This window comes from Halichoeres trimaculatus, unplaced genomic scaffold, assembly GCF_033239565.1.
Source record: "Halichoeres trimaculatus isolate MK-OKI-2021-1 unplaced genomic scaffold, fHalTri1.1 fHalTri1_scaffold_5, whole genome shotgun sequence".
NCBI classification, from domain to species: Eukaryota; Metazoa; Chordata; class Actinopteri; order Labriformes; family Labridae; genus Halichoeres; species Halichoeres trimaculatus.
In genome coordinates this window covers 18,167,918-18,192,171 of record NW_027437183.1, presented here as the reverse complement: position 1 = coordinate 18,192,171, position 24,254 = coordinate 18,167,918, and the positions used below count along the sequence as shown (strand labels likewise).

Here is a 24,254-nt window from a genome sequence, read left to right as displayed (position 1 = left end):
TAATACGGCTGTGAGGGTCAGATGACTTTAAGATGTAGAGTCAAGTCAGTTTGTGTGATTTATCTACAAAGCAATATCCAACACTAGCTGCACTTTCAAGAACTTTCTCATATCGTGCAGCCTTCAGCTCATTAAAGACATCAAGTGACAGTGGTAAACCATCAATGACGCCTCCCATGAGCTCTTTACTCTCTAACCCAACCACCATCCTTTGATATTTACCGTCTTTTAATTGATCCATAAAAGTAACCATTACAATATTACATTTCTCCACCCTCACATGAAACATGAGGCGCTAATTGTGCTGACTCAGGGCTGTTTCTGTTTCATCTGCAGTGTTTAACTACTTATGTAAGCTGTGAAGTTCATAAGTGACAGTTAAGAGCAAAGCAGCCTTTAAAGGTTATTATACACACATCTGAATAAAACTATACACCAGACTATTAAAATAAAGTATTCAAGCTTTAAAGCTTTATTAAAGCGGCAGAATTACTCATGACATCAGTCGACAGAGAGATGAAAAGATTGAACTTATGTGGAAAATGAAAGGCTGCCGCAGAATTTAAGTCCTTTTCTCATTATCTGAGCAGCTAAGAGGGTGAAATCTGAAAGGACAGAGAGTTATCATGAGGGCTAACCTGAGCTGGCCTCACAGGTAATCCATGAGTCTGTTTGCTGCCTTAGTCACACAGACTACTTATCACCTGGTTTTCATTCAGGTTCAGTCATTTAAAAGCTCAATTCCTAATCCTTGACAAAAAATGCAGTTTTTAATTGTGCTCCAACAAAAACACACTCACCATTTGTTTTTGATCCTGGAGAGGTCAGAGAACAACGCTGTTTGTATTGGCTCCTACAAACGACTGGTAGAAAAAAATCCTATTATAAACCAGGGTTAGTGTTAGGAGCAAAAACTTCAAGGCATGGTTGGAGAATAATCTTAGTCATCTTTGGAAGATTAATAGAAGCAGAAACAGAATATGAACAAAGTGTCTTCTGTCAGAATTTCACAATCCATCCACCCCCACACACACAAGCTACAAGTTTTTGTGGCACTATTACAACATCCTGCTATTTAGGCCATTGTTCCAGATGGCGAGGAGTCATTACTGACAAGGCCACTAGAAGTCCTTGGTGGTGTATGTGAAAACCTAAGTATCTTTAGGCATTTCAGCAAAACAACACAGAGCTGCAATTTTTCCGGTGAGGACACTCCCAAGAGGTCAGTTAACTTAAACTTCAAACAGGAACAGGGAGGAAGAAGCACAAGCTGAAATCCCTTCATATCTATATTTAACAACCAAAAGAACAAATTTATAGACTGAACTAACAGGCAGGAAGCAAAGCCTTTGAAAAACAATTCATCATGATTTGATGATTTAAACAAATGTCTCTACATTTTCAATAGCAAAGGTTGGCAGTGAAACAACTTTGACAGGTAAGGGACATCAGGATGATATTTCATGCAGAAAACACAACATCATCACATACTACAAGACAAGATCAGCAGAGAGATGAAAAGTATCACTTGGACCACAGGAGGCACCAAAATCAACCCAAACACAAAGTTTCCCACGGGAGCTTTGATGTTTTCTGTGCAGAAAAAAGGGAAGTTGGTGTTTTAGGACATGTTTTTAAGATCTGGGTCCAGAGCAGCATCTTCTTCCTCCGCCTCCTTAAAGTCCTGAAGTGTTGTTGAGACACTGAAACATCCTGCATAAGAGGTGACGCAAACAAACATGAACTCTGCAACCTAAACAAGTTTAAAGATGTTTAGAGTTTGTTCCTGCAGGTTTCCAGAGTGACCTCCATTTGATGAAAACATATCCTATCGTATGAAAATGGCTTGACCAAGAAGCATGTCCCTACTCCATTACCTCTCCACAGTTGTACCACATATTGCCTTTTCATACTAAAATCTACTCTTTCCATCAGTTATTCGACACAAAGTTTCATCAAACAACATTAGCAGAAGAAGTAAGTGGAGTCAAACAGCTGCTGATAGCTATCCTGGCCCCACTGGTCCACCGCACAGCCACTCAGGTCAATCCTTCAGGCACGACAAGAGAGGAGAGGCAGCCTCTTGCTGCTGACAGAAGCTGCTTCGCTCTTGACAGAGAAACCTCCTAAAAGTCCGGCAAACTCAGCTGCACTCTTGGAACAGAGGGTGGACTGGCTGCAGCTCGGGTTTAGGTTTCTGCACCGTCAGGAGCAGCCAGGGGAAAGGAATTCCAGCTTGGCAAAAAGAGGCGCTCAGATGGATGAATGATCCTCAGCAGTGTTCGCAATTCATCTCCCCTCATGCCCTTTGCTGTCCCTGTGCGGATCAGTGAGTGTGGGGCCTCACACAATTACACATCCACAGTCAAATTAAGAGACACTGAGATTTCACTGTCACTCATGATGGAGTTGGCAGGTTTTCATGTTGACTACAGATTTCAATCTCAGAGGAAACAAAGTTAACAGGGAGGCACAGAAAGAACTCCTGACTGAAATATCTCATTTTTAGTTTAATCTTAGTCAATCTTCCTCCTAAATGTTGAGGCGCTCATTTTGGCTCTAATCACTCTTCCAATTTTCTGATACTCAGGCGCTAAAAGGGACACATTGTACTCTGTTAACACGACAAGCTCATAACACACAGCCTCAAAACGTCTTAAAAATGTAAGACTGACACCGTCATGAAATTTCCTTGTGTCTGTGCTGCCACTTAAGGAACAATACTTGCCTTATTCATCATAGAAAGAACAAACCCTGCACCCCTCAATGCTCTGCCCTTTCACCCCCATTGGCGTCCCATTGACTGCCCATCACAGCCACAGGGTAGCGGTGCGTTGAGTGTGAGAAAGTCAGACAAAAGAAGAGACAGCCTCAAATCGAATATGAAAGCCTAAGGTCAGCTACATTACGAAAAGCTTGTGGTTATGGCTCATAAACAAGTATGAATGATGCTCATAATGGTTTTACTTTGGTCTGTTCTTTGTCCTTTTGACAGGCCTTTCCAGTAAAGAAAACCCCGCCATTTTCTTTCGTCTCCATGTCCCTTGGAATATTTGTCCAAGGTATCACGTTGTGACAATATGAGAAGAGGAAAACACATCCTGTTTTCAGTCCTCTCATTTTGCTGTGCCTCCACCTGGCAGCACTCGGAGGAGCGTGTCCTGCTGGGTCTGTGCCACCCTTTGACTAGCAGTTGATCTCATTTTACACGCTCATCTCTTCTTCTATCTATGAAAGAGAAGGAGTGGATTTGCAAACCCCCCACCTCTTAGTGAAGCCAGAGGAAAGCGAGACATGGCAAGAGCTGACTGCATACTCCCAGGACTAACTGTAACTCTCCGCTTTGTGGAGAACCCATCTGTCTGCAGATTTAGTAACTCTGCTACAATAGGGCTCTGTTTACCCGAGTGGCTCGGTTTACACAGGCAGAGTGAGGGGTTCATATAAAACGCATTAACTGAGAACAATCCTTTTGGTCTTTTGTAAATAGGATGTAATGATGGGGAATGTCCAGAGACGGTAAGCATTTTGGAGGCTCAGAGAGGCTGATTTTTGAGCAGGCAGAGGCTCAGCACCAAACCCTGTGTGGTTTCTGACATAACAGCATCAGTATTTAACAACTTTCAGATGCATCCTATTAAAAGAGTTCATTTTATGCCCCAAGAAAGTAAAAAAAAAAAGGAAGTAGTTTAGAAATAATAGTAAAAGTAAACTAAACCTGTACTCAATTTTCAAAGAGGTGCATATATCATTTAGAGGACTTTTGGTTAACCAGACTGACTTAACAGCATCACTGGTACTTTAACGTCCAAGTGAGGACTCTTCAAGTGATCTTGAAAAAGTCTCACTTTTAGATATATGCCTAACATCCTGTCAGCAGACAAAGTTTAGCAGTGAGAAGAGAGATCTGTGTTTTTCTCTGCTGAAAACAACTTCTTGGATTTATTCTGTAGTAATGGTGGACACTGGAGCTGGGCAGTTCAAAAGAAAAAGGATAGGGAAGCAGAAGAAAGCTAAAAAGGAGAGTGATAGGACATGAGCTATAACATGGGTGGAGCTGTTTGTGATAATGTTCATTCCAACCCTCATGTAGCAGTTATTCTGCAGTGGTCTGTTCAAACTTAGGAGTCTATCAATAAAATGAAGAGTGGGGTTACATTAGCTCTGCTTGGTGAGGCTGGAGTTGGTAGATGAGCACTGGTGGGACATCACCAGGATTCACCTACGTTACATGTTACAGACATGTCTCAGAGCACCGGGTTGTGAGTAGCGCTAAAAATAGACTGTTACTAAACTACAGTACAAACTGAGGTTTACAAATTTTGATTGCTGTCACATTTCTAAGTGTCGCGCTAATTAAAAACAGATAAATACATTACCTCATCACTAAAGAAGATCCAATATCCAATCAAGTACTTCAAAAGAAACGCATGCTTTGTAAGTGTCACATCCTCTGGACAGTGGGTACAAGTGCTCTTGGGAAATGGAGTCTTTAGCCTGGAAAAACACTACTCCCCAAATATACCTAATTGACTGTTTTGAGTGGCCATTTTAATCTGAAAGTCAAGGACAGTCTTCTCAAGACACTGCAGATTTCTATAAGGACGCAACGACACATAAAAATTTCAATTCCTGAATAATCCACCTGTTCATCTCTTAAATATTTAATTTTATTTAATTTTATTTGGTCCAGAATATAATTAGAGAACAACACAAATTCAGTGCAACTCCTCTCAAGGTCCAAACTATTGTTTTCAAAGAGCTTAAGTCCACATAACACACCAAGAATGAAGAAAATAGAATGTAACTTTGTATGTCATTGCAACAAGTGCAACAAAATTGCAAGAAAAATCGAAATCATCAATTAACTACAAACTACAACAAGGATCGTTTGTTGTTTTCACCTAAAAAATAACTTAAATTCTTCTGAGGATTGTTGATAACTCCAAGCATGGCCAGTTACCAAAGCAGCTACAGCAACACTACCTTTTGAATATATTCATACTCACACTTAAACAGACCTAATGCCGATGACTAGCTGGGGTTCAAACAAACTGTGAATGTTTTTTACTTAACGTGATTCTTAGCAGAGTTCAGCCTGAATACTGACGTCTGAAACAGAGTTAAGTGCCGTTTAAAGTTTAACCAAGTATGTCTATGAGGCTGAAGAGACAGGGGGTCACACAGGGTCTGCAACAGATGAGACAGAACCGTCTAAGAAGACAACTTCAAGGGCAGTCAATGGGAATAAAAGGCCATGACATCACCCTCTTTACCTCAGTCCACAGAAGGAGCAGTCTGAGATCCAGCTCTGGCACACAGAGACTGATTTACTGCCCTGTCACTCTGTATGCAATGGATATGCAGCGTGTATGTGTGCAGGAGCAGAAAAAGGCTTTGAGCGTGTGTCTGTTTCCTGTATCAAGTTCATTGATTACAACGACTCAGCAGTTTCAGCTTTTTCTGCATGTTTGTGTGACCGAGTCAAATGAAGTGTAAAGTTTTATGTATTATTTTGGTCTGAGTCACGCGTCTGCTGTACATAGGAACATGATATATGTGCATGTGCTTGTAAGAGCAGGTGTGTTTAGAGCCTTAAGCATGTGTGCATGTGTGGAAGTGCCTGGCTGCGTGTTTGCTGCCAGACCCTGGCTGTGCGCTCAGCATGAATGAGTGAGAGAGCCATAAACACCTGAGGATGCAGGAACACACAGACACCCCCGCCGGACTTTATTTATGCTCCTGATTCAGGATGAGGAGGACGGGGAGTCGTCATGCACAGCTCGGCTTTGGCTGTGGCAAGGGTCCAACCAAAACACTGGGGCTGTTAAAGCCCCCTCAGATGAGTCCCGGGGGGGGCGGCGGAGCGGATGGAATGCAGGCCTGGGTTTAGAGGTTCAGGGGTACGTCCTGTTGTTAATGAGCTCACCCTGCTGGGCCTCTCTGGTTCCTCAGCCCCCCTGATGCTGCCTCAGGAGACACACCAGCACCACCACAACCCTCCTCCTCCAGGCACACAGACCAGACCAAGACCAATAAAGTGTGACACACTTCCTGAATAATGCACACAACAATCCATGCCCCCGATTTAAACTTAAGAAGTGTGAGGAAGACAGTAAAAGGAAGTGCTGAGTGTGCCATGTTGAACTGGCTGCAAAGTGAACATGCATGAGTGTGTGTGTGTTTGTGTGAGAGAGAGAGTGAGTGTGTGTGTGTGTGTAAATAAGAGAGGCCCCTGAGAAGTAATCCAAGATGATGCAGGATTGAACAGAAGATACGAGCACTCTCCTAAATGATGCATGTCTTACATGCTCTATTAAACCAGAGTAAACTCTTGCTACGAGGATACGTAGACTTTCTGTGAACAGAATAAGGCCTAACATAAGTTGAAAACAAGTTCATTTTACATTAAACATTTTGTGACCAAGGAGGTAAGAGGTTAATGAAATAAGAATGATCACTTGAGACATCAAACCACGTGAGCCACAGATAACAGCTCCATAAAAGAGAAATGGAACACATCTGGGTTGAAGCAGCTGGATTTTCCACATAAATCGTCAGTGTTGATAGTTTATAGGAAAACTGACACTGGATCTGTAATTGATTACATTTTCTTATCACATTTCTGCTTATATCTTGTTATAAAGCCATTGCTCACATTTAAAATCATCTTAAATCTCTCTGTGACTCTTTTGTTCTAAATTTATGTCAAAAGTGTGTACCTGTAAGCTTAATTGCAAAAAAAGGGCATAAGCGCAGCATGATAAAGCACATTTCACCTGCTACTGCAGTTTAAGCAATTCCAAGACTTATCACTAATGTCTGATTTATGATTACAAAGACAGTTATTTAGCTTTTTCATGTACACAAACAATGCTTTCAAACTTAACCTGCATAAATCTTAACGTTGAATTTGAGGCTTGGGTGATTTCTTTATTTAGATAAAGTTTGATGGAGCTCAGACTTGCTGTCAGCTACTCCTAAATTTGTTTGTGTCAACTTAGGGGCAAAAAGGATTTCTGGATTTGTTTTAGCCTCAGGGGACTTGTTGCAAACACAAGCACTGTGCAAAAACAAGAACCAATAAACTGAGAAACTATGAATTTTAGTTCGGATGCTTTTTTTTGTGCTTGCCACTATGTAGCAGTTCATCAAGGAGAGGCTTTTGTCCAAAGCAGGGGTGGCCAACCTGTGGCTCGCGAGCCACATGGGGCTCTTTGCCTATCAGTGCGCGGCTCTTCGATCCAGTCCTAAAAAATATATATAGATGTATACATTGTTATGAGTAGTGGTGTGCTGATCAATCTAAAATATTGATATATTGATGCCTGCGTTGGGATCAGTATTGATCAATACTTGGGTGAGGAGATTTATACTTAAGTTTCAGTTTCTCTTCTCTACATGTGCTCCTCTCAATGCTCATGTTCTCATAGCAATCTATCTATCTAGATAGATAGATAGATAGATAGATAGATAGATAGATAGATAGATAGATAGATAGATAGATAGATAGATAGATAGATAGATAGATAGATAAAAATGTACTGATTTTCATTTTATGTCATTTTGTTTATGTGTGAGAGAAAGTGTGTCTCTAAGACCACGTGTGTGATGTGGCTCTTCGTAGTACCAAAGTCATTTTTGTGGCTCTTGGTCTCTGACTGGTTGGCCACCCCTGGTCCAAAGGGACATACATCTGAAAGTGAGTGATCTTACACAGGTGCTGCTAAAGGTGATGCAAAGGTTGTGTGTTTACTTCTCATCATTATTTCAATGCTGAGATTTATTTTAAGGTGATATCCTAACCAACAACAACCCGCTCCTGAAGGCCAACACCAAGAGTAATGATTTCTTTTTTTCATTTAAAAGAAGTTAATGATTTGTTTCTGCAAACCTGATGATAAGAGAGGCTAAGGCGAAGTAAACTTTATGTACATATGATAATACTCTACGCTATTCTACGCTAACATTTCCATCACTACCACAAAATCAAAAAAAAGGAAAGTTCCATTTCACTTAAAAAAATTAATGTACGAAGGCTTTTTTTTTTTGAATAATAATAACTCAAAAGTCTTGCACCTGGCAAATCTGTCCTGCCAAAAACTCTGGGCTGAACCCCACAAACATAATTTTTACAGTGAACTTTTTGCAACTGTTTCTTTCACTGTTAAACAGCTCCCTCAAAAGACCAGCTCTGCCAGCAGAGCCCAGCTTTGTCTCCATATGTCAGATATTTCATCTCCTAAAACCAGCTCCATTATCCTTCCCTCTACTAGCCAATCAAGTGAGATCATCCCCTCTTGGTCACTACAACTGGCTCCAGGGGAAAGGCCTGCTCCTCTGTCAGGCCTGAGCTCTGAAAGCAAACCAGCAATGACTCTAATTAGGCCAAATGCTATTGCACTTCATCCAAAACCTTCCCTCTGCTCTCATCTTCAGTCCAGGACTAATCACTACCATCAGAACCACTCCACTCGTCCCCGCTGAGCCCCACACCAACCACATGAGCAAATGGAAATACATGCAAAGACCAGCTCAGATAGCTCAAGAAGAAGATGATGAAGGCAACAACTTTTTAAGGTGTGCACGTTACTCAAGAGTGCAGCATTAAGAGGCTGTGACACTGAACCAGAGGGTGGGAAGGGGAGAGGGTGGGTGGGGGAGATGTTTGGGAGGTCTATGCTACGAGAGGCCATAAATGATGTCATCACAACACCACAGCCATGTCTCTGTGATGTGGTGGTCTGTTTGTGGTTCTGTGTACAGGGGAGTGGAGGAGGTTTGAAGGTCGGTTTCATAAAATCCCCTCCCAGCGAGCCACAACACTTGAGCCTCTCTCATGTGGTGTTGTATATGTTTATGAACTCATAACAGAGACAAATGAGCTGACACATCATCAGGCTTACGAGGAGAGGAGAAGAAACACTGAAACATGCTGTAAGAGAAGACTACAGTATATTGTTCAACTCATTTGTGTGAAATTTCATCAAGAGAAAATTAGTCTGCAGAGGTTTTAAGTTGCTCAACCAATGCTGCCATTGTTTCAGTATCCACCCCCCACTTACAGACCGTAGAGCTGTGCTGTATATGACCTACATCATGCACCTCTTCACCTGAGAGCTGGAGGTAACAATATGTGAGAGGGCAGGGGGCAGACGAGGTTAATGCAGCTTAAATAACATCAGTCACTGAGTGGATCAGAGATGAGACACCATCATTCCTGAGAAGGATTTCAACAGAGAAGGATTTTAAAGCTTTTCTTTATCCTTCTACATGATAAAAACCTGGTCTCCAGTTCACGTGGTTTTATCTTGGACAGGAAGAGAGTGTCTGTTCTCCTCTCCGCTCCTGATAGCGTGTCCTGTCAGCCTGTAAAGAGCGCGTCTGTTTGTGGGTCACTCAGTCAGACCGCTTAAACTCCCGGGTGAGGGGAAATGCCTCGTCTTTATGAGGAGCAGAAGAATACTCTGGCTGCCACAGAGGGTGTGCCTGTGTGTATTCAAGGGTGTGAGTGTGTGTGCGTCTATTTTCATCCCTAAAAGTTGGTTTATGTTTTTTTTTTAATGTTTTTTTGCACTGCTGTCTTGGCCCACTTTATTCCCTTTCTGACGGCAGGAAAATCCGTTTTCGATGCAGCCTCAAGGGGAAGTCTTTGGAAGTAATAAATAAATCAGTGAGCAGAAGAGGCATTTCCAGCTCAGGAGCCAGATACATAAAAGTTAACTCAGAATCAAGGCTGAGTATGTATGAAACTTTAAAAATCTAAAAAAAAAAGATTCAACCAAAGGACAGAGCTTCTGCAGGTTTTTGAAATTTACTGCTATTTATTTAAGATTTAAGAACTGACTAGACTAAAGAAGTTAGAGGTCAACAAATAGAGCGTAAAGCATTAAACCGCATGAATTTTTCACACACAGGCAGGATATCAATCAAATGAAAGCATGGTTTATTCATACATCCTGTGAGTTTTTTTTTTAAGAAAAGAAGATACACTCTGATATTCTTCCCTAACAGTGCCCCTGTCTCTTCTCTTTAACTGAAAGTCAAACTTTAACCATGAAGGCTTCATTATAAACTCTATTATTTAAACCCAGCAGCCAGCACGGGTTCAGCTGCACAGTGTGATCTCTCCATGTGGTTTTATGGAACATTTCAAAGAAATGTCAAACTAATATTATCATAATTACACATATATGTATGTTACAATTTAAATATTTGAACCCCTCTATGAATTATAATTGTGGGACGTTTTTTGTGCCTGATGCACATACCAGCACACAGTTATATAAGACGAAAGGCAGACAGGAGAAGACAAGACCGGTTTGAAACTCTGTTTGGTTTAGTTATTTTAACGCTGGCTGGTCTGAATTGTCAGAGCTGTTGTTTGTTAATTAATGACTGTTATGATAATTCTCCCGAGCAGAGCAGCGTGGGCTGAAACGCTGGACGCTCCCATGTCTAATCTCATCTGGGGCCCTCAGCCCAGCTCGCCGTCACTTCAGCTGCTTCCAATTTAGACTCAGCACTTGTGCTGTGCTGTCCATTTACATAACAGAGGAATATCAGCTGCTGCGACCTTCTCTGCATACTGCCTGCCTGCATGAGTGTGATTTATGTGTCTTAGTAGATCTCCTGTTATGATTGCGTAAACGCTCTGGATATGCTGACTGCAGAGCTGTTTCTCCTTTTTTTGTGAATGGATTGCAGCAGGAGAGAGTAACATATTTAACACCTGCTAAAGTGAAAAAAGATGGATACAGGAATGTGACTGTGAGATGAGTGGAAGGCTGAATGAAAAGGAGGCTCCATGTTTGCAGCTCTGTGTGGTCTAAGAGGAGTGGGAGTGGAGGTCACCTGCTCTTGTTCAGCTCTCCTCCCCTCTGACCCCGGGCTCCTCTCACAGCTACTAAAGCCTGCTGCCATTAAAGCAGCTAATCACGGCACACAGCTGCATCCCTCACTGTACAAATCCTCAACACCTCACTCTCCCACCCACACACACTCACTCTGGCAGTCAGACAGACACATAAACCAGCATCCACGCACTCCCACTCCTCTTTTTTTGCTAATGGCAAGCTGCAGCTGACGGATGTTTGAAGCGTTAGCTTTAGCGTGGAGGTCTGTGATAAGCCGCGCTGAGCTGTGAAAACACAGATTACATTTCTGCGGCTTATTACAGACAGCGCCTCCGCCTTCCAGCCATACTGTAATTGGGACCTAAAACCGCAGCCTCCGCTTGGCTGTGAGATACGACTTGATGGGGACCCCCGCGGCGGGGCTTTGAAAGCCGTGTAAATTCAAGTCTACCTTCCTCCCATATGTTTTACTGCATGCAAACCCTCCATCACCCTCCCCAGTCTTCATATTTCTTTCAAGTGTTGTCCTCCATTAATCTCCAATTAATCTCTTAGTGTCATCTTCACACTTTTAGGACTTCACCAAGAGACAATCAAACCTGTCAATGAGTCGAGCAGATCTCCATGTCTGCTGAGCCTGTGTGTTGACATTGATGCAATCTGCTCTGAAAAAAACTCCTCTGAGACCAGAACTAATGTAGTATTATTGCTTTTATGAGTTATGTTTAATTTTCACCTATCACAGAATCACCTCTAAATGAGGTTTAATTTTTATTTGATGCAGCACAGGTTGGAATATCCCACCTGAAAACAAGTATGTACTTACATGGAATGCCAAAAGCTAAGCAGGCATACATTAAATCCCAGTTTCTGGCAGCCTATGAAAGTACCTCCATCTGCAAATACTTAGCCTCTTTTTCTATTTCTCAGGCTCAATCAGAGATAAAGACCATTGTGTTCCCAGTCCTGAAGTAAGACAATATCTCCCAAACCTCATAGAAAACAATTAGGACTCAGTAATTACACCATTCGCTTGGAATTCAAGCCAAGTCCTGAGGTCGAGGAAGTAATAAGAAACAAGAGTGAATGTGAAAGGTTGCTGCCTGATGCAGTGTTATCCTTCTCCATAAGGAGTAAGATGATGATGTACATTTCTTCATCAGCCTTGGTGTGATGTCATGTTTTGTTTTTGAAGTACGCAGTTTGAACGTGTCAGGTCAAAACTCCTTTCTTCAACTAAAGGCACAAGTGAATGTTTTATCTCTTAGCTCTGCATCTTTTGGACAAATGAAAACTTCAACATACTTTTCTTTTTTCAGGTGGATCTGTTGATTTATGGAGCTGACCGAATTGTATGCACAAAGATAAGTGGGAACAGTGGAACTCAAGAGAAAACAGATTTCTCATCACTGTTTAATATGTATACATAAAAGTGACCGTGCACCCTGCTCGAAACCTAGTTCACTGATGTGCTGCTATGCAGACCGGCCTGTAGGGATTTTGTAGTGGCCTGCTGAGAGAATGATGGAGTGAAAGCAAAGTGGCTTGAATAAATAAGTGGATCATACACATTTTCTACGGTCTGTGAAAAGTAGACAAAAACAGGAAAACGTACAGTGGGAATGAAGGTATAACTAACAAAAGAGCTCCTTAAAAATGTATGCATCCGGTGTTAGCATCACAGAGATTTATGAGATAAAAACATTAAAGTCTAGACAGTAGAGTTATTTAAGTATCTATTATGGAAAGACCATGCCTTATTACTAAAACTTTTAAGCCAACCCATCTCAGGGTCAAACAAGTTCTCCAAGGCAGCTAAAAAATGCACAGGAATAGGTGTGGAGGTTGCAGATATAGATATTGAGAGCCCTGGTTTAAAAGTTGCACCTAGCTTTAACTTCTCTTAGCACTACGGCAACAGATCTTAACACAACCCAGTCTCTAGCTCAGCCCGTGTGTGCAGGCTTTTATTTCTCCTTAAAGCGGGCGAGGGGGGGCAGACAGCAGCAGGGTGTCAGGTTCTGCGCTGGCAAGAGGTTGTACTCATGCGGCGGGAACAGAACAAAGTGCCGGTGGCTCTGGATAGCATCCATGGTGCCGGGGAGTAAAGGCCCTGTGAATGGAAGCTGTCACTTCCACTCAGCACCGCCTGTGATCTGAGCCACCCGGAACGACGCTCTGATAAGTGGCTAATCCCAGCATCCCTGCTGGCTCGACAGCCCCCTACTGCCATGACAACCACGGGGGAATCTCCTCCAGCAACAACTTAATTGGATAATTTCCTCCCCATTCGACTGTGTGTTCTTCAGCTTTTGTTGGGTGAAGTTGGTTTGCCTGAATGTGAGTTTGTTTTTTGACTTTCAGAGTCAGGGAAGGTCTGAAATGAGGAGACTGAGCGAGGCTGTTTGATGTGTGAGAGCAGACAGGGAAAGTGGAGAAACCACACTTCAGCAGACTACAGGCCACAGCGAGGGCTGAAGGTCGCTTTTAGCTCACCTTGGAGTGGGAAAATTAAAGAGAAAAACAGACTCTGCTTACCGCACCACAAATAAGTGACCACTTAAAGCTCTGTAAACATTTATTGTCCTTTGTGTCACAAGAGCTGACGATTTACGTTACACCCAGCCAGGTCCTGGGTCCCTGCATAAACAGACACTCCACCCTTCTCCCCAGACTGCAGAGACACGGGGGCCAGTGCCAGGGGAAGTCATTATACACTGTTAGGGAGAGTGTGTGTGTGTGTGTGTGTGTGTGTGTGTGTGTGTGTGTGTGTGTGTGTGTGTGTGTGTGTGTGTGTGTGTGTGTGTGTGTAGAGGGGCAGCTACTGTAGTTAAAAATGAAAACAGCAGGGCTAGCATGGCACTTTAAGAGGATGTGGACTTGGTTGCAGCTGGAACATAAAACTAAAAACCACACCAAAGAGTCAAATCCTGCGTAGCACCATGACTCTTATAAATGAGCTTATTAAAAGTGATTAATAAAGCGGAGCGCTCTGACTCACACTGAAGAGTCTGAGGGATCTCATTTCTTTACTTCATTTAGAGGACAGAAGCAGCCTTATGTAAGTCTAATGGAAATCACTCCTGTTGAAAAGTATCACTCAGACACGTGTTGGAAGGAACACACACAGACTTACAGACGGAGGGCGCAGATGTGATAAATGAGCACGCTTTAAGAAAGAAGAAATAAACAGAGGAGCAGGTGATTCAACCTTTTCTCTGAGTCATTCCTCACTCATAGATTGAGACTGAGCCGCTCTGTGAGAGCTCTAACAGTTGCTCATTTTTATCCCCGCTGTGTGGACATGAGCCTGACTGTTTGGACTCACCTTCCTCACAGGCAGTGCCGCTGAATCCAGGACAGCATTTCCACTCCAGGGAGGTCACGGTGCGGTAAACCACTTTGTATGAAGGTCTGACCACAGTCCTGTAGCTGAAGGAAACACACACAAAATTCAATTATATAAACACAGACAACAACAGCTGCCATGTGTGCAGTGTCACTATCCTTCATTCACATGCAAAAAATGACAAATTTTTAAACTCTTCAGGCGATTGATCTTTTTTTTTTGTAAATAAAGAAAAAAAGTCTGGCTGTGATCCCAATGTGGAAGATAAGTTATTGTGAGAAGTTTTTAATTTCACACAAACACCCGCTCTTATTCATCATTCTGCTAATAGCCCACCTATGAGCTGAAGATACAAAAAAGCTGTCACAAAATATTGTTTTCTAGCTGATTATTATGGCTCAAAAATGTTTTGTATTCAAACATCTTAAAAAGTTTCTTTCCTAAGATTCCCGACTGGTAGCTCTTCAGTGGCGGCTACACTCTTATCAGCCGACATGCAGGTCAAATAAACACTGAGCTGAATGTTGTTGTTTATGGGAATGTCCAAACATTACCCTTCTTTATTGTTATAAATCACATTTATAACAACTTTATAAAGATTTTTATTTACAGTTAAGCTTAAAATTGGTGTTTTTCTCTCAACAGATGCAGAAAATAACAGCAGAACATGACTCAGGTCATCTTCTTTATGAATTTTGATGCCTCTTAAATTTTTTACTTCGACTCAAAATAGTGTAACACCGTCAAACCCATACTTTGCTGCTGTTTCTGGTTACCTTGGATCTGTTTTTCTTGAATTTACTTTACATCTCTTAAACTCAAGCTCCTTGTGTGTTTTAACAGCCCTCGCTAGTTTCTGCACAGTTTTCCTCTCCTTGTCTTTTTTTCTCTGCGGCCGTCTGATCAGCCGTTCATCCCAAAAGCCAAAGTTTGGAGCTCTCCAATGATAAATTTGTCTCTTGTTTACAAATGCTAACATTTTTCACATTGTCAATGGAAAGTAGGTGAAATCATAAACTTGTGTTGGGCTCTTTTGACGTGAAGAACTGACTCTGATTTTGAGAATTTATTAACCACTGTTACAGAGTTTTGACAAATCAGAATCAAGTATTTTACAGCTAAAAAGTAGTTATGTGATGTTATTGAGGCAGTGGGTCCATTTATCTTTCACGTAACAGTAAATATCAGAGGTTAAAGCCTCTACCTGCTCAAAAGAGTGAAAGCAGCTACCGTGGCCTTACAAAATGTTTTGTGGATTCCTGTTTTAAAACCTGTGGTTTGGTGTTTTTGCTGTTTTTTTTGTTTTTGTTTAATAAAGCAAGCGGATCTGTTCAAGAGGCTTTTTTTAAACTAGGCATGATCCTGGGGGACTATAGTCATGCTCTTTAGCATAACCAGCTTGACTGTCATTTTCACTCTAAATAGGACCAAAAAGACTGAAAATGAGCAGTTTAAACCACAAACTTGACATAAAAATGTTAATAATAAACTTAAATAATTTGAGAAAGAGAAAGGTCACCTTGTCATTTGCTCTTATATAATCTGATTTATTTATGCCAACAGAGAATTTGCCTCCTGCTGGTCATCAGAAAGAATGCAGGTTGAAGTCCCTTTTGCATTATCTTCATTTTGGACGATAAGGGCCAAAATCCACATCATTTAAAGTTTATAGATGACCTGGATGTTGGTTCTGATTATCATGCCCCTAATATAATGTAAAAATAAAAATTTGAAGTACAAATAAGAGACTTCTGTGACTTCATTCATTCACTGTATAAGAAGTGGCAGTTGCAACAGTTTTCAAAGTCTGCAAAAAGGAACACAACATTCAACACACAAAGTACACTTGGAGGAAGTTTTTTGCCCATATGTTTTACAGTGACTTCTTCTTTCACTAGATACACATCTTGGTGGTGCAGCAGCAGCTGTTCCCTCTGCAGTCTCACCTGCCTCCTGTGCATCCCTGTGGCCAGCGGCACGTCTGGTAAACCCTCTGGAGCACTGTCCCATTCTGCACCTGGCAGGTCACCGTCTTAGTGACTGTATGAGGACACCAGTTCCTGAAGGAGGAAACAGAGTTAGGGGGGAAGTCATGAATACACAGTGTGGGAAAAAAGAAACACAGTCCCATTTACACAGTAAATACAAAAAGGAAGAGCAGTGTTTGATTTTAAGAACGCTTCAAACAAGGGGTGCACCAAAAATTAAATGATCCATGCAGTCACAGTCAGAGGGCTGTTGTCTTCTTTCTGAGTTTGTGTTTGCTCCTTTTTTACCCCATTGTTGTTTTTTAAACTTCTTTATGGCGTTTACACGGTTTTAATCAGCCACAAGGTTTGTAGGAGTGCATTGTGGGTTGTATTTACACTGCTGTTGCTCTATCAATACACATCCGTTTGCCTTCGTCTCTCAGGGGAGGTGAAGTCCTGAGAAGGGAAGAAAGAGGAAGACAAGGTCTCATGTGGAGATGAGATTTTCTCATTACGGGTTAATGCTGGGTCAGGAGTTCACTCCCTTTCTTCTTCCTGAGACATTATCAGGACTCACTGAGGCTGACCTCCTCGTGAGAAAAGCTAATGTAAAGGTCAGAGGGTAAGATCTGATAGTGAGAATATGAAGGCTGAGAGCGAGGGGGAGTTAAGTGCTCCAGCTTTTAATCACATTTAAGTTATTTCTTTAGCTTCTGAAGCTTAATGCAAGGAGTCCAGCGGTTGGAGCATTTTATGCCACCATTTGGCTAAAAGCATCAAGTTATGTGAAGGCCAAGAGTTAATTTGTTTTGTTTAGTCCTCAGTGAAAGCTCCTGTTACTTATGTGCAGGAGTAAAATCTGTTCTTTATAACAGAGTTTGGGACAACATACTGAGGCTGTTTGAGCTACCATTGGTTACTAAATCCAAACCATGAAGTGCATAAATTAACAGTTTTATAAATTACCTGCAAAGGCTGAAGCTGAAAGATGGCAACAAACTGTGACTGTCGGCTGTGTTTACACGTTCAATAGATGTGTAGAAAAGGAGGCTTTATATTTAGCAACAAAGAGAACTGTGTGGCTCGCAGCACAAAACTAGACTTTGTGTGTTGTGGTGCCAATGTGTTCACAAGAGGAGAGGAGGAGGGGGTGTCTCCCTCACAAGTCTGTTTGTCAATATGCAAGACCATATGGTTGTTAATATATATATGTGTGTGTGTGAGTGAGTGAGTGAGTGGGTGTGTAAAACCATTCATACTAAAGGAAACTGCCACAGGCGGAGGATGGAAAGCAGCCCTGAACTGCTCCCATTAACAATCCACACATGTGGTGGCAGCCACACACACACACACACACACACACACACACACACACACACACACACACACACACACACACACACACACACACACACACACACACACACACACACACACACACACACACGCTATATTTAATCACATCTTCTTATACTAATTTTTCGATGTAATCAAAAAAGCTAAACGCAGCCATCTTCTGGATGCTACATTTAATAAAATGTCAGTCTTCCATATTTGACTCAAGATAAAATAATCTCAGACTTCTCAAATTCAGCTAAATGGTAAAATCATCTTCCACACATGTGATTTAAATACATCCCAACTCCTCATGTGTCTGAGTACAAACACCAGCCATGAGACCACACAAAAATGAAGACAGATCTATATGATTACCCATGATTACTTTCCCTTGTCCAGAAAAAGAGTTATTCTTACCATGGGTGGAAAGTTTCAGACACTGAAGGAGCTGTGGTCAGGTAAAGCTGTAAGAGAGTGGAGGGGGGTTTACTAACCCTAACTCCTCCCAACCACTTATCCTCCAGACCCAACAGATAAACATCAGAGTTTCCCAGGCCGGGAGGAGGTTTCACCTGGGAACAGCTAAGATGTTCACCAGGGGGTACAGGGAGGAAAGTGGGGGTGGGTTTTATGATCTCTCCCCCTCTCTTTGCATTGCACTTATGCAATTACCACAGAGGAAATGCCACTCATGGCTGCCCCAATGAAAATGAAATAACAAAAGACAGTTTAAAATTTCCCAAATGGCTTGAAACTAATACCTGAATGAACTGCATAACTCGCCAAAACTCATTTAAACAATGCATGATAAAAACAAGACAGCTTAATCATTATTTTGGCTTTAACAGAGAGGATCCAGATACCCCCATTTCAACCTAAAGGTGATTTCATTGACTTGGTAATGTCATTATCTCCTCTAGGATGCTGTGAGAAATTGGTCTCACTTACAAGCCCTGAAGCAAATTTGTAGCTGAGAACAGTAATACAATGGTCCATTGAATTTTATCTGGATTTAATCATAAAGGGCCGCAGGTGCTTGGTACACTCAGTCTTTCACTCTAAAATGTTTCATTGTCAACACCTTCCTCTTACTGGAGGTACCCTGGTGTTATGAAGTGTGAAACCCAGCAGCACCACGCTGTTTCACAGGCAAAAGCACCAGGCGGGCCCTCAGAGAGTATCAGGTCTCTAAGCACACATGGCACATTCAGAGCACCAGGCCCAAGCCAAATAAATCATCAGCTATCTCTCTACATCGCACTCGGGAACAGCAGACGGTTAAGAAAGGTAGTCAGAATCTTCAATGAGCAGACACACGACAGCTTTGTCCCATCTGTTTCTCAGAGCTGCAGACGCTGAGACAGCCAAACAGTGAAGAGAAACTAAAGCTTAATAAAAACTCAGAGCTGAGAAAGAGACTTCATTTGTGGAGGTTGAAACTGGATCTTTAAGAACCCTGGAAAACCCTTTAATCATTTCAAATAATAAGGTAACTACAAAAAAAACAACAAATGATGATGTCAAATATATTTATGTACAGAGCAACAGCTCAAATAAAAGATGTTAACCCAGACAACACTGATCCAGCTAACTTTATAAGTAAGCCTTTCAGCTCACGCTTTAGCCATGTCTGCTCTTAAGCACAGAAATGCATATTTTACTCATAAGCTTTAACCCTTGCCCTTATTTTGCCTGGTAAGCTCTGCAGTCTGCATCTTTCATGACGGCACTAAAGTTAGAGCACTTTCTGAAGCATTAAGGGGAAGAGAAGCTGGGGGGTAATAAGCTGTGTGAACTGAGAAGAGGGCAGAGGAGGGCAAAACTCTGATGAGAAACATTCAAGCTACTCCCTTTTCTGCCACCAATCCATTCATGTAGAGTGTGTGTGTGTGTGTGTGTGTGTGTGTGTGTGTGTGTGTGTGTGTGTGTGTGTGTGTGTGTGTGTGTGTGTGTGTGTGTGTGTGTGTGTGTGTGTGTGTGTGTGTGTGTGTGTGTGTGGAGGGGGGGACCAAACATTCAAAGATATGATTGAAATGCAGCATGAACAGAAATCTGAAGGAATTTCTCTCTGTGGGAAAAAATACTTGTGGAGAACAAAAGACAAAAGAAAGAGGTGGCAAAAAGCCAGGAGAGGAGAGGAGAGGAGAGGAGACAAGGGAAAGGAAAGGAAAGGAAAGGAAAGGAAAGGAAAGGAAGGTTAGCTAATGCAAAGTGGTCACAGGAAGGAGCCTTACTTGGGGTCAGGAAAGTGAAGATAAAGACTGTTTTGAGGCACTGCAGATCCCATTGAATAAAAAAGTGGTAAAAAAAAAAAAGTGATGCAACAACATACGACAAAAAAGAGAAAAGAGAGAGTGCAGTGACAGTTGAACTGATGAAGAGAGAGAAATATGACATTCCTTGAGTTGCTTCTCACACAAAAGAAAGTGGAGCCTTTAAAGAGAAGAGTATAAAACAACTTGCAAACAGTGCTTTACCTGCACCCAAAAGACGATGACATGATAAGTTAAAAGGGAGTGGGCCTTAAGGACTGGAGGGATTTCATGTTACGGTGTGTTTTCCACACGCAGAAGACGGTGAAGATGATCAAAAGGAGAAGGTCCTTAGAGGTCATGGCTAAGTGACTCCTCACAGCAGCCTCAGAGGAAAGAGGAAGACTCTCATTTGTCTCTGTCTGTTTGAGCTCTCAGGCATGGACACCTGTGAGCTTTAAGTGTCTGTGTGTGACAGTCATTTGTCTCACTTCCATCTTTAAACACCAAAAGAAACAAAGGGCTTCTGCTCAACCAAAGGATTGACCAGTATCACATCTGTGAATCCATGAAGTCAGTCGTCAGTCATGAATGATTAATCATTATCACAACTGATCAGCTGTTACTGCAAAAAAACACACTGGCAGTTTTGATGTATGTTTAGTACATAAATGCACAGGAAGGCCAATGGACTGCTCCACAAATTAGAAGTGGCCACTGCAAAAACTCTGTCTGCCAGGATCTTGGGGTATCCGAGGACATCTGATGTGTTGAACTATGTGCTTTGACTGGAGCATGTTGGTGCAACAACTCAGTAGGGGTACGATGGTGCCAGCCTATGAAAAGTTTTGGCAACAAGTAAGAAAAAAAAAGTCTTGGACTGCATCCTGACACTGACAGAAAATCAGTGAAGTGAGGCCAGTCCTGGTGTGATGTGATTCTGCTGTCTCTTCCAGGTCAGGGCTGTGCAGCTGAACCAACCGTGAGCGATAAAGAGGCCGCAGATCAACACGGACACAACAATCTGACTGGTTACAGCAAAAAACATGTGGTCATGATCGACTTCCTCATATTCATTTGGAGGATGATGGGCCTTTGACTTCTTCAGAAGTCACAGCTCAAAGATGCTCGTGTTGACAGCTGAACTAATCTGATACTCAAACACAGATTACAGGATCTTTTATAAAACTGAAGCACCAATTTTCTCTGGAGGAATACTTTTTCAATCATGGATCCACTTCTTTAAGGTTACTGAAACTATGAGAAATTTATGACAAAAAAAAGTCTCACTCGTCTTTTTTAATCAATGTGTCATTCATTGTTAACAATACCTTTTTGACCAACATGTCTCTGTAGCTCTTTTTTTCTAGATCATAAAGTTGAAACAGTTTCACTTTACGGGTGTTTCAAGATCAGTAAAAGTTCCTCGTAGCTTTAAATTAAGCCAAGCCTCATTTCCTCATCAGTAACAGAAGTTGTCTGAAGAGGCTTCATTCCAAGAATGTGTCCAAAATCTGATTACTCAGTTTAAAATAGTACGTCGAACAAAATAAGTTTTACAAAATTAAACTTATGCACTTTAAGATTTGGTTGATTAAAGATATTTTTCATTGCTTTGAGAGAATATGGTTTAAACCCTAATAAATGTATCAGACACCAGCTGATTAGTAAAGGAGCTGTGCCACTGGAGTCTGCTGCTTCATAATATCTGTGAAAAATGTCCTTGAGCAGAAACATTATTTAAAGTCCTTTGAATGCCCAGATCTAAATCCATTCTGCTTTAAGCCACTAAGGGCTCAGCCTCCTGGAATCTCTGCCGTATTCGTTCCCATGTTTAAAGAAAATATGGACATGGTTATGACGGGTGAGGAATGAGGGTGGCCACAGGGTTCAGACTGCCTGTCAGACCATGACAAGTCCTTCAAGGGGGATAAAGAAGCGGGCGAGACAAAAAATAAAGAAGCAGCTACCTCTTTAACCCCTCAGTGTACCGAGCTCATACAGTTATTAAGAAGGACAGGGGTGAACGAACACTTTATCAGCTCCTCCACAGAGCCACTGCCACAGAGGAGGAATTACTGGGGAGCTGTTAATCCCCTTTGATTTGGGTAATCACTGTGTGAAGACAGGGAAAGTGCAGGGAAACGAAGGACTTTCTAAGTGAAGGTTTTCCTGTGGCGGAATCCTTTCTCAGGCTAAAATTAATGTTCACTTCCTTTCAAGTTCCTGACGCCTGGTGACAAGTTCCTATCTCTGACTGCAGAGCTGCAAGTGCTCACAGGGAAGCATTCTTCGCTCTGAAATCTCACTGCCACTGTTCAGCCTTGTTGACACACCATTAACTCCTGCTTCCAGTCCAGACAGCAGGTGGACAATGACATTGAGTTCCTCAAACCTGCTGACCTCTCACACCAACAGCAGATTCATCTCTGTTTGATCCCACCTCTTACAAACAGCAGCTGTAACTGTAAACTCCTCCACTTTTCCTACAACAAGAAGCCCAGATGTGGTGAGGTCCCAGGTGCTTGTGTTTAGTAAACACGTCCACAAACCTCTGGCCATGAGTGACAGGGGGTCTGAGCAGAGAGGTGAGCCAGTGGAGCGAGGCTGAGAGGGCTGAAAGCCACCTGGGCACACCCAAAGAAAAAGGGCCTCATGAAGGTAGGGGAAGTTTCAACCCATACACACTCACACACTCACACACACACTTATGACCTGTAAACATAAATATTTGTATGACGGGAATGGTCCTCACATCATGAAGCACCGGCTGGCCTCCATGCTCAACACTGGCTCTGTTCAGAGGGTAGGCAGAGCTGGTTAGTGCTCTGGTATTAATTCTGCAGAATCTTCTTCTTCAGAAATGCACTAAAATCATTAAATAATTTCAAAACATTTTAACCATCACCCCCTCCTACACTTACTACACATATCATCAAGCTGCTTCTTGCTGTGTGTCCCCAGATTTTATGCAATCAATAGCCTAGGTGATGCTCTGACTGGCTCCCTGACAACCTGAGCAGGAGAAGATGTGAGAGAGTCCCCTGCACACCTCACTCAGATACCAAGGAGGTGCTTTCAGGAGGAGCAGAACTGAGGCGACGTGTGTGAGCTTGGGGACAAAAATGAGGATGGGAGTCAGCTCAGCAAAGTGTGCTGCCAGCACAGGAAAAGGAAACAAAGTGTCAGGAAGACAATGGGACCTGGTGGATGGATGGAGATAGGAGTAGCTTTGAAGGGTCATGCATGACATTACAACACAATGAGTGACTCTTAGGGCTAAAAATAGAGAAATTAGGGTATTATTGGCTTGTAGGATGACAAATTATGGACAAAACAGGATGCTTTGCATTAAAAGTCACTTAAAAGTGATGGCTCTTACCTTTTCTGATAGATTGAGGTGTGTGAAGCTGCCGTCCCGGATGAGTAGGTTTTGTAGAGTCCCGTCTTCCAGGTCCCGTCCACCAACGTGCTGAGCCAGAGGATCAGCACAGCCCAAAGCAAACTTTTTCTGCACAGCAAGGACACGCTCTCCGGTTGGCGCGGTCCCATTTCCGTGGCATCAAAAGTACGGCCAGAAAAGTTTGAATGAGCCCGACTTCCCCCGGTTAGAAAACAGACCGGTTGGTGAATCCAGCTCGGTGTGTGGGGAAATATGTCACACGGTACTGAGGCGGCTGGATAAGGCGCACATCCTATTTGTTTAGATAAAGTACAAAAAGCAGGTCTGACTCTACTTGCCTAGTTTAAAAGCCAGCATTGATATTCTCAGAGAACTTAAGAAAACCACTCAAGCTCTCACCCCTCTACCTATGACAGTGTCGACACGTGAAAACGAAGCGTCAGTCTGTGCAGTCCTCTTCCCTACCTCTGCCTACCTCCGTCCGTCCGCGCACTCATCGAGCAGAGTCTCTCCTGCAGCGGGTATGAAAGCACTTTTATAGTCTCCTCGGGTCTTTGAAAGCACAGCCTGCCTGCTGCTGAGTCTGTTTTACCCTGCCCCGTTTTTTTACCTCTCACAGTCAGAGGACAATGCGCGCTGGAGGCGACGGCACATTACGCATTGTTTTTGCCCTGAATGAATTGTGGGTAACTGCTCCTCAGATGCTCCTGAAATCACTTACGCCGTCTCTAAGCGAACAAGTCTGAGTTTTTAGAGAAATTTGACTAAGTTCTGACCAATATTAGTGACTAAACAGTTGAAAAAGTTACGGTTCACCGCTGTTTTTGATGCTTTCACATTTTAGTGTGTGTTGAGCCTCTGCTTAATCCATCAGTGCCCAGGCAGGCGGACAGTGGCAGCACAACAGCTGAGAGTACTGTAACGATCGTCCCAGAGCCCTTCCTGTGGGACATGTAGTTTTACAGAACATGCAGCCAGCAAACCACAGGGCTGAGGTACGACTCCAAACTAAACACCTGGCGCTGCAACCAAAAACTTTGGGCCCCAGGATGTATATCTGATCTGTGGTTTGGGTGAGTACATCTC

General features: G+C 42.5%; 1 protein-coding gene across 2 annotated transcripts in view; it reads right to left on the bottom strand.

The window, feature by feature from the left end:
• The window catches only part of emid1 (EMI domain containing 1), a 61,222-nt gene extending 37,191 nt beyond the window's left edge, over positions 1-24,031 (bottom strand). For both annotated transcript variants that reach the window (XM_074670314.1, XM_074670315.1), the window contains exons 1-3: positions 23,148-24,031; positions 16,152-16,265; positions 14,185-14,288 (exon numbers count right to left, since the gene is read on the bottom strand). In XM_074670314.1, coding sequence (XP_074526415.1) covers positions 14,185-14,288; positions 16,152-16,265; positions 23,148-23,317 — 388 coding nt within the window. In that variant the 5' untranslated portion in view covers positions 23,318-24,031. The remainder of the gene's footprint in view (positions 1-14,184; positions 14,289-16,151; positions 16,266-23,147) is intronic.
• Positions 24,032-24,254: the final 223 nt, after the last annotated feature.